We start from the raw sequence: 15,328 nt of genomic DNA, 5'->3' as shown, positions 1-15,328 counted from the left end.
GATGACATCTGAAGCTATAGTAATGTTTATCACAAGGCTTATAGGAAAATGTAGTAAAGTCAACATACCAATATCATGAAAGTCTGGTAGAAGAGAATATTCCTGTCTTCAGTTAAACACTACAACATTCAATTACAGCTTTCTTGTCTTTTGATCAATTACTATTTATGAAAAACAAAAAAGGGCTGGGTGCTGGTGGCTCACACGTGCAATCCTAGCTACTTAGGAGGCTGAGAGCTGAGAATCTTGGTTCAAAGGCAGACCTAGCAAGAAAGTCCATGAGACTCTTATCCTTAATTAACTACCAAAAACTCCAGAAGTAGATCTGTAGCTTTACGTGATAGTACACTAGCCATCAACACAAAAGTTCAGATCTTGAGTTCAAACCCCAGGACTGGCTAAAAATAAACACACACAAAAGAAGAAGAAGAAGAAGAAGAAGAAAAATATTGCCTTTGGAGAGAAGTGTTGGAAATAAAACATCAAATTTCTTAAAATACTATTTTTATCTCAAAGGCTCAGGGACCTGACCTATTTGCTGTTTGTACCAGTGTAAACTACTGGTATTTTGAAATAAATCCCCTGGCAATGATGAGAGGATTAAAAGTTAGCTATTAGAACTGAAGAAGAGAGAAAGAAAATGCAGTAAAACTCATGAAAACAATAAAGCATTTCAAAGCCCGGAGCTATGCTAGCAAAGCACAGGCCACCAGCAAGAGCACTGATGTCAGGTTTAACTGACTTTGATCAAGGGCAGCTCTGGCAGAAGCCATTACCGCCTCATGTCATTCGGCTCCTCTTTGTAAAAGAATTAATAAACCTCTATTTCCCAAATGATGATTGGGACATCATTCTGATCTTCTGAAGAATAGTGGACAGATGATTGGAACTGGAACTGCAACTAAAGAGTACTCATTAACGTTTGTAAATAGGTCAAAAGAGTCTTTTCAAAGGCTACAAAGTGACAAAAAATGCATTTAAATTATCCCAGAAAAGAAATGACTGACTGTAGTGGAAAACAAAAACAAAAACCCCAAACAAATATACAGTGATTTACCCTTAGGTATATCTAGTTTTTCTCTGGAGGCAAAGAGAAAATAGAATAAAACAAACCAACTTCATCCCAGCTAAAAAAAAACAAAAACAAAAAAACTCCAAAAACCCAAATTTGTTTTAAAAAAAAGTATAATTATTTCTAATGATGGCATGCAAACATCTTTGTGAATGGCTGTCTGTTCTAATATATACAACTGAATTTATAGTAAAATATGTAATATTATGCACAGATCACTAGAATTAAACCATATGATCTAGTGAGTACTTATGTGCCTAATTTGTCCTTTAAACTCCAGGCCTGAACTTCAAATGCCTCAGGCACATCAGGTGAGGTTTAGAGTCACTTCTAATTCGTCAAGTCCTGAAAGAATTCTTTAAAAAAAATACATTTTTTATTGTAAAAATAGTGTACAGAGGGGTTACAGTTACATGAGTAAGGTAATGAGTACATTTCCTATCCAACATTGTTACCTCCTCCTTTGTTTTTCCCCTGCCATCCCTTCTCTCCCCACCTCCCTAATTCCCCCCTCCCACCCCACACAAGTTGTAAAGTTTGTTTTCAACATAGTGTCTTGTACATTTCATTGTTACAATGGGCCAACCTGTATCCCTATTTAAGCATTTTGTTTTTTACCTTCCCCTCCCCAAAGTAGAAAAGTGTATATACAAGATAGAGGGCATGGGAATCAAATACAGTGAAAACAGGGATACACTATGGGGTAAGAACATACAAAAGAAACAAAAAAAAAATCACACAGTACATTATAAGTACATTAAAAACAATAGCAAGGAAGAAAAAACCACTGTGTCCCTTTATTAGGGTTCATTTCACTTAACATCATCTTATATAGCTCCCCTATGACCCAGCAATCCCACTTTTGGGCACTTACCCAAACGATCACAAACAAGGCTATACTAAAGCTATCAGCACAACTACATTTACTGCAGCATTATTTACCATAGCTAAATATGGAACCAATCCAGATGCCCCTCAGTAGATGAATGGATCAAGAAAATGTGGTATATATACACAATGGAATTCTATACCTCCATCAGAAAGAATGACATTGCCCCATTTGTTAGGAAATTGAAAGACTTGGAAAAAATTCTATTAAGTGAAGTAAGCCAGACCCAAAGAAACATAGGTCCCATGGGTTCCCTGATTTGCAATAACTAGTATATGTCTAGGACAAGCAGAAAAGGTCAAAAGCTGAAAGAATTCTTTATCTCTGTCCATAAGTTACTCTTTTCCTACTAGCAACAATCTCTCCCCCTTGCACAGCTTAGTGCATTACTATAACATCTTGCAGTATGACCCTATACTTTCAATTAGTACTCTCCTAATATACTTGCAAATCTATTCTTGAGGCATTTCCCTTAAACATCACTTCAGTTTTTTGTACTTGGTCTGCAAACACTGTAGATAGAATTGAACCTAGCTTTATTTCAATGATTTGGCTCTGAAATATATGGAATTTTCTTTTCTTTTTCCACTTTTCCCATCCCCAACCCTTGACATACTAGGGACTGAGCCCAGGGCCTTGTACATGCTAGGACAATGATCTTCAGGTACACCAGGGCCCACGTGAGGCTGCTTTGTTTTCACTCCAAATCTAGCAGCAGAAGTGGTAGGGCCTGCAATGGCAGGTTTTTTTTATTCTGCTCATGGTAGAAGCTGCCAGCACAGGTCAGAAGAATCAATAGGAATCATAGTAACCCTACCATCCTGAATTGTGTCATTACCAATATTTCATGTGAAACAAAAAATTGAGCTGGATTGTAACCACTAGACCATCAGGGAAGCAGCATTATTTACCATAGTTAAGAAACGGAACCAACCTAGATTCCGCTCAGTAGATGAATAGATCAAGAAAATGTTATATACACAATGGAGGTCTATGCTTCCATCGGAGAGAATGACATCGACCTCAAGATATGGTCACAAGAGGTCTGTCTGTATTGTTATTGTTTTAAATGTACCATGAGATTTTTTTGTTGTTGTTGTTTCCTTTGTATGTTCTTTCCCCTATGGCATATCCCCTGTTGTTACTGTGCTTGATTTTGGTACCCTGCATCTTGTATATACATATGTCTAATCTGGGGAGGAGAAGGGGAATAACAAAATGCTGAAACAAGACACAGGATGACCCATTGCAACAAGTATACCCACAGGACAGTATATTGGAAATGAACTTTACAACTTTGGGGTGGAGGATGGAGTGGGGTGGGGAGGAGTGTGGGAGGTGGGGGAAGGGAAAGGATAGTTGGACAACAACAAGGAAGGGAAAGGGTAACAATGGTTGGCAAGTAATATACTTATTGTCTTACTCATGTAACTGTAACCCCTCTGAACAGCATCTTTACAATAAAATTTTAAAAAAAGAAAAAAGAATTGTTTTTTTTTTTTAAAGAATGACATCGTTCCATGTGTAAGGAAATGGAAAGACCTGGAAAAATTATATTAAGTGAAGCAAGCCACGCCCAAAGAAATGTAAATCTTATGGTTTCCATCACTTATAATAACTAGAATATTTCTATGATATTCTTAGCAAGGGATCACACTAGCCCAATTGTTATGTGCATAGGACCATATATAAATAATGAGGTGTATCAAAATGAACTCCAAGAATTAGAAACAAGAGATTCTTATTATGTTCTGTTTACAGTTATTTCTATTTGTTTGTTTTAGTTTTCTGTACCCTTTGACGTGTGTGTGTGTGTGTGTGTGTGTGTGTGTGTGTGTGTGTGTGTGTGTGTGTGTGTGTATTTATCTGATCTGTGGAAGAGAAAGGGAATCACAGAAACAGCAGGATAAAGGATGAACTAATGCAACAATGATATTCACTAGACACTACAGCAGGAGAAAGGGCAGGGGTAACAGTGTTCAAAATGAAATGTACTCATTACCTTACTTATGTAACTGTAACCACCTGTTCATCACCTTAACAATATATATATATATATATATATAAATATATATATAATTTTTTAATTTGCTGGGCATTCTGGGGGCTGTAATCTTAGCTACTCAGGAGGCTGAGGATTGCAGTTTAAAGCTAATCAGGGCAGGAAAGTCTGAGAGACTCTTATCTCCAATTAACGATCAGAAAATTGGAAGTAGTGCTATGGCTCAAAGTGGTAGAGTGTTAACCTTGAAAGAAAAAGCTCAGGGACAGGGCCTAGGTCCTTAGTTCAAACCCACAACTGACCAAAAAAAAGAGAGAAGAGAGATGCTAGAAGGTGAAAAGACCGAAGACCATGTCCACCTAATGTTAACCAAAGCACATTTTACACACTACCCAAAGAACAACCAAATAATAACAAGCAAAGCAGAACAATTCAGATACTATTAAGATGCCAACATGTTCAAAACTGCATGTGTATAAAGACATTCAGTGGAAAATCTGTGTAAGTAAACTATGAAAGGTACAAGTGTAACTGATTTTGTAGGGAGGATTTTTTTTTAATTTAGCATACATTAGTTATACAGGAGAGGATTTAAATGTGACATTTGTACACCTGTTTACAATGTATTTCAATCTCATCCTCTCTCACTCTCCCTTCTTAAAACAATTTCAATGAGGTTCATACTATTTTCAGACACGTAACCAATCTACTAGAAGCATATTCATCCTCTCTCATTCTCTCTGTTAGCACAACTCCCTCCAAGTAGTACCACCCACTCAACAGAACCTGTTTCTCGTTCCCTGCTCCCAAGCCCCTATCAATATACAATTTTCACTGAGGTTTTTTTTTTATGGTTTCTTATATATAGTTGCAATTTCAAAATTATTCACCCTCTACCTTTCTTTCTTTGTTTTTTAAAATTATTTTTCCCTTTCCTTTTTTTATTCTTCTCCTGAGTAGTCCAGTAAGGGTGGTTTTTTTTCCCTAATATACAGATATACATATATATATATATATTTGTTAAGATACATTTTTAAAAATGATAAATATTTAAGTATGCCACAGTATATTTCAAAATCTTAGTAATCTATCTTAGGAATTAACTCAAACATAATTGAGAATCTTACAGAAAAAGTCACAATCAAAGTTATATATATCTTAAAGACCTAGAATTTCTCCTTTGTCAAACAAAATAAATACTATTAAATAAAGTAGTTTTTAAGTAAAAAAAAACAAACAAACATCCTAGCAATCATCACTCCATTCTTTAGCAATTTGACAGAATAGTTTTTTACTAGGAGAAAAAAGTAATAGCTTTCCAAATAAGATATATGAAAAATTTAACATGATTCTATATAAAGTAATGTTTTAATGGAATTAAATTTTATATCAAAATTTTAATTTAGCATTATAAGAAAAAGGGTAATTGTTCCTATAATTTCTGATCATTATTTGCAAAATTAAAATTAAACTCTTTGTAACTTTCACACTGCCTCAAAAGAGATAGGAAGCAGAAGACAGGATGAATTATAAACGTCTCAGTACATTTCTTACTGAGTTTAGGTATAGCTTCCAAAAGCATTTTTCAGGCAAGGGTAGAATTGAGAGACTAAATATATAATTATGTAGGGAATTCAGAAACATTTGTGCCATTCAAATTTACAAATACTATGAATATTCACTTCTAATCCTCTTTTAAGATAAGAGAATAAAACTTTCTACTAAAGTTGCCATCACATATTTACTCTTCCTTAGTACCATTCTCCCTTCTCAGAGGTAACTAAGTTTATAAATTTCCATATATTCCAACTTACATTTATGTTTTGTCACATATATGCTTATTCACAAATATGAATATTCATGTGTATATGTTGTGCACTTTAAAAATAGCATTATGGTTTTCAGATATGATCATATTGGTATATATAAACTATGTAATCATTCTTGATAATGTATTTAATCTTCATTAATGTAGGTTAGACATTCTTGATAATGCAAATGTATATGTGTGTATATGGATATATATATATATATATATATATATATATATATATATATATATATATATATACACACAGCTCTGTATATTGAGGAGTCTAGAGCCAATGATATCCCAAAAAAATAAACAGAATCCTAATTTTAAATACTATACTGTAGGAAAGGGAATCAGGGCTCCTTAAAGAAATGCCTCAGGCAAAGAAACTCAAGGTGAAGCTGGAATATTTTGCCAAAAAACAAGAAAACACTCAGAGAATTGTGGGTATAGGTTTGAAAGAACTAGTTTAAAGAAGTTTTCAAAGAAGTTTTCACAGGTCAGATCTAAGTTTATAAAGAAATAAATGAAGGATTTTAATTCATTAAATATTAACAAAAATAAAAGAACCTTCAGCTTCACTGACTTTGTTTTTAGAAAGGGGGAAAGTATGGGGAAGAATAATGGAAAGAACTGACTGATACACTGTCAATTAAAATCCTTTTGTCTAAAAAAAAAAGAATACTGGACAATTAGATGAAAGTGTTAAATAGTAACCCTCACTGTAATCTTTTGTTGTTCACAAAAATAAAAAAAAAATTTTTTTTTTTGGTTTGTCTTGGGCCTGAACTCTGGGCCTGGGCGTTTCCTTCAGCTCTTCAGCTCAAGGTGAGCGCTCTACAACTTGAGCCACAGTGCTACTTCTGGCTTTTTCTGCTTATGTGGTGCTGAGGAATCGAACCCAGGGCTTCATGCATGCAAGGCAAGCGCTCTACCACTGAGCCACCTTCCCAGACCCCAGAAAATAAATTTTTAAGTAAATAAACTAATATTGTAATAAATGGAAAAGGAAAATAAACTCCTTTACAGAAAAATGCCAGGTAATAAATATAGAGGTAATGATGGAAAAAACACCATTCACCAGGTCTGGCAGCAAATTCTTGTAATCTTAGCTACTCAGGAAAAACATATCAGGAGGACTACATTTCAAGCCCATCCCAGCCCCCCCCCAAAACACCAAAAAAACCAAGGCAAACATCTCAAATAGGTATTGCTATATTAGAAATACAGTGTAAGTAGGAGATCATGGCAAAAATCTGATACCTTATTCAAAAAATGACTAAAGCAAATATGGCCAGGAGGTCTGGCACAACTGGCAGAGCACTTGCTCAGCAAAAGTAAGAACTCTGAGGTCAAATCTTAGAACCACTTAAAAAACCCCAAAACCTATAAAATGATAAAACCACTGAGTAAAGGGTTTTAATAGGATAGTCACATGATCTGAAAGCACCATAGGATAGATTATTTTCTAATGTTATCTTTACAACTGGCTTCTTTCAGTAAGTCATAACTATTGGCTAACCAGGTATACTTTGATCCATTTTTATCTTTCATTTGGCTTTTTGCATTTCATTAAGTTGTACAAATTCCTTATATACTTTGGACATTGTTCAGTGTCTATCTTTAGTGAGACTGTGACTTGTTAATGACACAATTTGCAAACAAAACTTTGCAAACAAAAATCTGCCATGTTATCAAATATCTCAACCTTTTCATTATTTATGAATTTTGAGTCAGACTTCATCTACCCTCTCCAAACTTCAGGGTCATAAAGATAACCTCAAACTGGACACCAGTGGCTCACATCTGTAATCCATATGACTCAGGAGGCTGAGATCTGCGAATTGCAGTTCAAAGTCAGCTGGGCAGCAAAGTCTGTGAGACTCTTATCTCTAATAAGTACTCAGAAAAACCTGGAAGTGGTATTGTGGCTCAAGTGGTAGAGCACTAGCCTTGAGCACAAAGAGGCTCAGGGACAAGGATCAGGCCCTAAGTTCAAGCCCCAGAGCTGTCTTCCGACTGTCGGATTTTATTCAACTAACCGGTCCAAGGACCTAAGCAGTAAATGCTGAAACTTAGAAATTATAAGTCACTGCAGTGGCCTCCTTTCCTTAATGTTAATTTTTTACAAGGTTTCCTAGCTTTAAGCAAAGTCACCTTTTCAAGAGCATGAATACTTGAATTGTTATTAATACATGATAAAGTTATAGTTTTAGTATATTTAAAACTAGTCAAGAATAAGTCATATCATCTTACATGAGTGAACAAAATTTCCTTCTTGAATTCTTCAGAACTGTCATTTGGAGTCCATGCTTCAGCAAACTGCAGAAAATCCCATTTTTCTTTATCATCTTCCTTAGCCTGAAGTTTTTCCTTCCTACCATTTAATGTACTCCCTGTGACCTGAGCCTGTAAGATGGCAAAACACATGCATTTAATAACAGTTCACTTTATAGTTGACATTCACTAATTGTGCATCTAAATCACAAGCTATCGCCTAAGAAAATCTTATTATTTCAACATAACATGAACTTTGGTAATATAATTATACCAAATAACAACCTATTTGCCTTTCTCATAAAAAACTTGTATTCTAATATTTATATACTTTAAAATCTAACCTACCTATAAACGGCCATTTTGAGTATCTACACTACACTGTAACAGGACAAATGTTTGTGTCCCCAAACTCATACATTGAAATCTTAACTAGTGATGACTAAATCACCAAGGTGATGAAGTCATGAGGGTGGATCCCTTATGAAGAAGATTAGTATCCTGATAAAAGATCACAGAGATTTCTTTTAGTTGGAAATCAGCAGTCTGCAACTGGGAAGAGGCACTCACCAAAACCTGACCATGCTCATACCCTTAATACTTCCATCCTTCAGAACTGTGAGAAGTTATTTTCTGCTCTTTATATGCCATCCAGGAATGGTCCTTTTTTTTTTTTTAATAGTATCTCTAACTAGGACAGAAATACTTGAATCTTTAGTCAAATCCTTTCTATAAACATCTTTCTAGGTTGGAGACAAGAGATAGCCGAGAGAACAGAGCAGTCCCTCCTACCTTTTCAGGAGATGAGGTGCAACAATTCTCATTTAATATTAATTAAAAACTTAAAAATGTTTTTAGAAAAAGCTCATTCTTACACTACAAAAAGGAATTGGAGCTTCAAATACTGTGGTGTCTTGCTAACTGATCTTATCTTTATGACCCCTAAAGTAGTAGAAACAGTGGTAGAGCACTTGGCAAGCATGTATGAAGCCCTTGGATTCAATCCCTACCAACACAACTAGAAAAATAAATAGCAAAAATAAAGTAGTGGAAGAACTTGGAAAATAATAACGGGGCATGGAAATTTATTATCTCCTACTATACAAGATAGCAGATAGGGTATAACTAATGAAAAGTCTTTTCTGAGCTCTACCATCATTATTTTGTATAATGAAATATCCTATCTTTTGTCTAAACAGTAAAACTCAGCCTTTAATTTAAGCAGACTTTGGATTATGTATGAATAAGGATGTCGATAAAGTCATTGAAACTCAAGCTTTCTTTACCTTTCGGTTCAACATTCCCCACATAAGGGTGTCTAGAGTACCATTTGCAATGAGGTAATGAATATTCACAGAACTGCACTGCCCAATTCGGTGAGCACGGTCTTCTGCTTGTTTTATATGTCCAGGGTCCCAATACAGCTCAGCAAATACAACATGACTTGCAGCAGTAAATGTTAAACCCTAATTAAAATAAAGAACTGAGATGCAAATAAATTGAGAATATAATGAAAAAGTCATACATAATAAAGTCTTTTTGAACATGGAGAGAACTCTAAGGGACTTAAAAATGAATCAGTTATTCATTTTAAGAAAAATAAACAAGATTTATCTCATGAAAGGCAAATGTAGATTGGTTATATTGCAAGCTATCTAGGTGAACTTAAAAAAAAAGACATTTAATAGGCACTTCAATATTTCAAACGTCAGGTTGATGGATATATATAGACAAAATCACTTTATCCTTTGATGAAAGCTGGATCCACTTTACCACTGGAAAATCTAATAAAATACATTATAAAAGAGAATATAATTTCAAACACATGGTATCCATAGCAACTAGGCAGACAGCATTGACATTTTCTTTATTTAACTCAAAGTTGTGCTTAAAGTAAGAAAATCATGTTTCCAGTCATTCTATTTCCTTCCTGTACAATTTCTCATGTTAAATTCTGAAGACCTCAAGTTTACTACTTTATATCTCAATATCTATCTATCTATCTATCTATCTATCTATCTATCTATCTATCTATCTATCTATCTATCTATCTATCTATCTATCTATTATCTATCTATCTATCTAATCTATCTATCTGATGTCATTGCATTTTTGGTGCACCTACATTTAGTGCAACTGTAAATTTGCAGTGTGACATGAAAATATTGTTTTCTTCTACAATCAATGTATGAAATAATTGTAGTCTACTTAGATAAAAATGTTTCAAAAATATATGATTTTGCTGTGCACTGGTAGCTCACGCCTATAATCCTACCTACTCAGGAGGCGGGGATCTGAGGATCACGGTTCAAAGCCAGCCTGGGCAGGAAGTCCTTGAGACTCTTATCTCCAATAAACCACTAGAAAACCGGAAGTGGCACTGTGGCTCAAGTGGTAGAGTGCTCGCCTTGAGTTAAAGAGCTGAGGGACAGTGTTCAGTCCCAGAGTTCAAGCCCCACAACCGACAAAAAATTTAAAAAATAATATATTTTTTTATAGATGGTAGATTAGATAACTGTGAACCATGCTTATGTTATGGGCATATGTTAATAAGTGATGATGGTATGGGTAGAAAATCTACCATCTTTTAGGCATACAGTCTATTTCATGCTATTGTTCATATGCACTAGAACCTTTCTGAATTCGTTGGTACAAAACAGTGAGTTTTATAAATGTTAATTGTATACAACAAGGTTACATTAGCATTCAAGCATAGTTGGGCTGGGATGTGGCTTAGTGGCAGAGTGCTTGTCTAGCATACTTGAAGCCCTGGGTTCAATTCCTCAGTACCACATAAACAGAAAAAGCCTGAAGTAGTGCTGTGGCTCAAGCGGAAGAGCACTAGCCTTGAGCAAAAGAAGTTCAGGGACAGTGTTCAGGCCCTGAGTCCAAGCCCCAGGACTGGCAAAAAATAAAAAAAATAAAAAAAGAAGAAGCATATTTGTCAAGCTGAAAGTCATTTAAAAATTAGTCACTTCATAAAATAGGCTAGGAGTAATACAAACATGGATAGAGCTAAACAAACATAATGTTAAACTGTGCCATAGAGCTAATGCTGAATAAGTAAGCAGTGGTATTTAAAAAGATACCTTTAAGCTTGGAAAAACATTGTATCACTACATAAAAATAAAGGTTAAGTATCCTGGCAAGATTAAGATCAGTCTAAGAAGCTGCTAAACTATAATGTAAAATTCATAAGCATCAAGAACAAAGCTCTTCCCACTTTATATTATTCTTGTAAAGATATCTATCTTCACATAGATGCGTCTTAAATGATATAAGGTCTTTAGGAATATAGCCTTGAATAAAATGGAAGATCTCTGTACAACCCTAATTCCAATAGTCATTTTAAATTATATTTTTAATTTTTAATAGCCTAGCCTCTCTTGTCAAGTTTTCTTTTGCTTATCACCTCCCCTGATATGAATACTCCATTTTTAAGTTCTCCTTGATGATATTCTTCTTCTTCTTTTTTTTTTTTTGCCAGTCCTGAGGCTTAAACTCAGGGCCTGGAACTGTCTCTGATCTTCTTTTGCTCAAGACTAGTGATCTGCCACTTGAACCACAGCAGCACTTCCAGCCTTTTCTGTTTATGAGGAATCGAACCCAGAGTTTCATGCTTGCTAGGCAAGCACTCTATCACTAAGCCACATTCCCAGTCCCTCCTTGATGATATTCTTTATCTGGAATATTTTAACAGATAAAGAACTCATTTTTCTAGAAGTAAAATTCAACATGACAGGTTAGAAGTCTTGGTGAAACTTTCATTGTCACAATTTCCCTATATAGACAATTTTGTATATATCAATTAACTGAATAAAAGTAGATCTTTGGCATATACCAGATTGATACAGTAGAATTTTGTTTAATTGCTTTTCCCTCTGATAAATGTCCTGGCTTAAGACACGTACATTAAAATATTTTAGAATAAGCCAGGTACTGGTGGCTCATGCCTTGTAATCAGCTACTCAGGAGGCTGAGATCTGAGGGTCATGGTTCAAAGCCAGCCCTGGCAGGAAAGTCCATGAGCCTCTTATCTCCAATTAAAGACCAGAAAACCAGAAGTGGTGCTGTGGCTCAAGTAGTAGAGCGCTTGCCTTGAGCTGAAGACTCAGTGATAGCACCCAGCCCCACAACCAACAACAACAAAAAAGTCCAGAGATCTACTGTTACATAGTATGGTTAAGTCTGTCATTGTTTTAACTTAATTATACTTATCTCTCATTCTTTTGTAACGTAACATAACCCTTGAGTTTCAGGGGAACTACCTGAAAAAAATGGTTAGTTTCCCTTGTTAGGTGCAGTTATGGCCAGAGTAAGCACAGAGTGCTTTCCTCTTCAACCAGTTGCCTGGGCTGCAGATAAAAGCTGAGGACCTCAAGAATCCTCTTATAGAAGAGATAATTGCTTTGTGAGGAAAGCAGAAACTACCATGAGCATGGTCCTAAGGGCTTTGTGGAACTATTGTGCTTGATTTTAACTACCTGCATGAAGGAATGAAACTTTGCATATTTCAGTCACTCTTATTTGAGCATTTACTTATTTGCAGGAAACCATCATGTTAAGGGAGGAACCAGGGGCAGTCTGTAACAATTTCTGAGGCAGAAGATTTGCCCCTCCTCCTCTAGACTTGGGCCACATTGTCTCACAGACCCCAATGAAACACAACCAGGTAAGATCAGCCATACAACAAAGGGATGCAAAAATTCTCCATAAATTTAAAAGGCACAATCAAATTAACTATATAACTCTGAGAAATTCTTTGAAAATTTAGTAAAAATCTGAAATAAAGATTTTGAGGCTTTTTTTCTCTTTCTAGCATTTTACCAAAATAGAACGAATATTTGTTTTTTTTTTTTTTTTTTTTGTCGGTCATGGGGCTTGAACTCCGGGCCTGGGCGCTGTCCCTCAGCTCTTCAGCTCAAGGCGAGCGCTCTACCACTTGAGCTACAGCGCCACTTCCGGTTTTCTGGTGGTTTATTGGAGATAGGAGTCTCACGGTCTCTCCTGCCCGGGCTGGCTTTGAACCGCGATCCTCAGATCTCAGCCTCCTGAGTAGCTAGGATTACAGGCGTGAGCCACCAGCGCCCGGCTGGTTTTTTTTTTTAATGAACGGAGATTATGGTTTTTTTTAAAAAATTATTCAATGACATTTTCTTATGAAACTCAAGACATGAAATTTCTTACCTGGCCAGCAGCCTGAATGCTCAGGATAGCCACACGAGTATCAGGATCCTTTTGAAACTGATTAACCAGATGGATTCTTTCTGAAGATGGAACGCTTCCATCTATCCTAATGTAACGAGCCTAGCATCAACAAGGGAAAGACAAAATCAGAACAAGCTCCATGGACCATCTCATTTCATAAATTTTAAAGCTTATATTTATGGTCCTATAAAAATAAAAATTGTTTAACAGGGCAGCCAATGTTCTGTAAAAAGAATTTTAACGAAGTTTCTTATAATAACTTATTATTTTTTTCAACATTTAAACTACTTGAGGCTAGGTCTGTGAATAATTCTGGTGGTTTTTTTTTTTTTTTTTTTTTGGTGCCAGTCCTGGGGCTTGAACTCTCTGGGCCTGGCACTGTCCGTGAAATTTTTGTTCAAGCTAGTGCTCTACCACTTAAGCACAGTTCCACTTCTGATTTCTTAGTGGTTAATTGCAGATAAGAGTTTCATGGGCTTTCCTGCTGAGTCTGGCTTTGGACCATGATCCTCAAATTTCAGCCTTCTGAGTAGCTAGGATTATATACCCCCCTTAATTTGTCTTTATACCACCAATGCCAAAAGCAATGGATATATGGCAGAAACACCACAAAACTTTTTTGAATAAAGCTACTGCTTTCTTCAACAAAATCCTATGTAAATTAAGCATGGAACTTTGAAATAACGGGATCAAAATAACCATTAATTTAATGTTATAGAAGCAGTCATTCCAAAGTAAAAATAAAGCAAAAGTTGGGCCCTTGTGGTTCATGCCTATCCTGAGTACTCAGGAGGCTGAGATCTGAGGATCATGGTTTGAAGCAAGTCTAAGCAAGAAAGTCCATGAGACTCTTATCTCCAATTAACCACCAAAAAGCCAGATGTAGAACTGTGGCTCAAGTGGTAGAGTGCTAGCCTTAAGCAAAAAAGCTCAGGGACAGCGACTAGGCCTTGAGTTCGAGCTCCAGGACTGACACACACACACATACACACACACACACACACACACACACACACACACACACACACACACACACCAAAAAATTATATTATTGTTGTTATTATTATTTTGTGCCAGTCTTGAACTTAGGGCCTGGGCACTGTTACTAAGTGTTGTTTTTCTTCCCCTCTCGCTCCTAGCTAGCTGAGGAGCTAGGATTATAGGCATGAACCACCAGCTCCTGACTAGTACATGTATTTCTAAAATACTAATTGGGAAAGTATCACTCTTAACCTACCATTGGATTTTCTTTTTCCATATCATGAAATGTAAAACAAATATGTGATATGGTCACCTCCACTGAGGTGGAAAATCAGACAGTAACACCTCTTTAAAAAGGTGAGAAACATTAAGTATTAAGCTGAACAGTGTTGTGGTTAAGAATAATTTGAGTTATAAAGACAGCAGAGTATATTTTTAAAAAAGCTAAAAAGAACTTAAATCTCAACTTCATAAAAGTATAAGTACTAAGTTTCAGTCTCATTCAAAAATGCACTTCCATGGAAAAACATCCTTAAATACTTGAGACATGAACATTCACTTTAAAAAAGAATACCCATACCTGACTTATGATGCTGTAACCCCTTTGTATATCACCTTTATAGTAACAAAAGATAGAAACAGCAAAAAAGAATACCCAAGTGAATCATTAAATAGAATGATTTTCTACCTTCACAAGGCCAATATAATATGACCAAGAGCTAGTTAATATTCATTATGGAAGACTGTAAAATCCTGTGAAAGTCTTTGAAAGAAAAATAGATGGTAACAGTAGAGAAAGTTTGGGAGAAACCTCTCATCCCAGGGTTACCAATATTTTAAAGTAATTCTAAATAAAATTCTAAACATACCATTAAGATGAGTGTGGGAAAAAGAGATAGATTACTGGGTACTGTGCCCAAAATAGATTCCAGTAGTTTTACAGTAAGTTAGAAAGAGAATGAGAAAGATATTATGAGTCTGATTTTATTGCTCTGTCGCTTAGAATTATTTATATAAGGTTAATGAACTCTTCTTCAATTGGTGGTTTACATATATTGTATAATATCCAATGCTTTGAGTTATAAT

At 35.5% G+C, this 15,328-nt stretch overlaps 1 protein-coding gene across 3 annotated transcripts in view; it reads right to left on the bottom strand.

The window, feature by feature from the left end:
- The window catches only part of Zranb3 (zinc finger RANBP2-type containing 3), a 215,872-nt gene that overhangs the window by 35,447 nt on the left and 165,097 nt on the right, over positions 1–15,328 (bottom strand). For all 3 annotated transcript variants that reach the window (XM_070023988.1, XM_070023996.1, XM_070024004.1), the window contains exons 10-12: positions 13,241–13,360; positions 9,340–9,519; positions 8,033–8,185 (exon numbers count right to left, since the gene is read on the bottom strand). In XM_070023988.1, coding sequence (XP_069880089.1) covers positions 8,033–8,185; positions 9,340–9,519; positions 13,241–13,360 — 453 coding nt within the window. The remainder of the gene's footprint in view (positions 1–8,032; positions 8,186–9,339; positions 9,520–13,240; positions 13,361–15,328) is intronic.

Source organism: Dipodomys merriami, unplaced genomic scaffold (genome assembly GCF_024711535.1).
Source record: "Dipodomys merriami isolate MVZ:Mamm:240054 unplaced genomic scaffold, mDipMer1.0.p SCAF_1, whole genome shotgun sequence".
Classification (NCBI taxonomy): Eukaryota; Metazoa; Chordata; class Mammalia; order Rodentia; family Heteromyidae; genus Dipodomys; species Dipodomys merriami.
The sequence above is the reverse complement of the archived record's forward strand: the minus strand, read 5'-3'. Positions and strand labels throughout refer to the sequence as shown.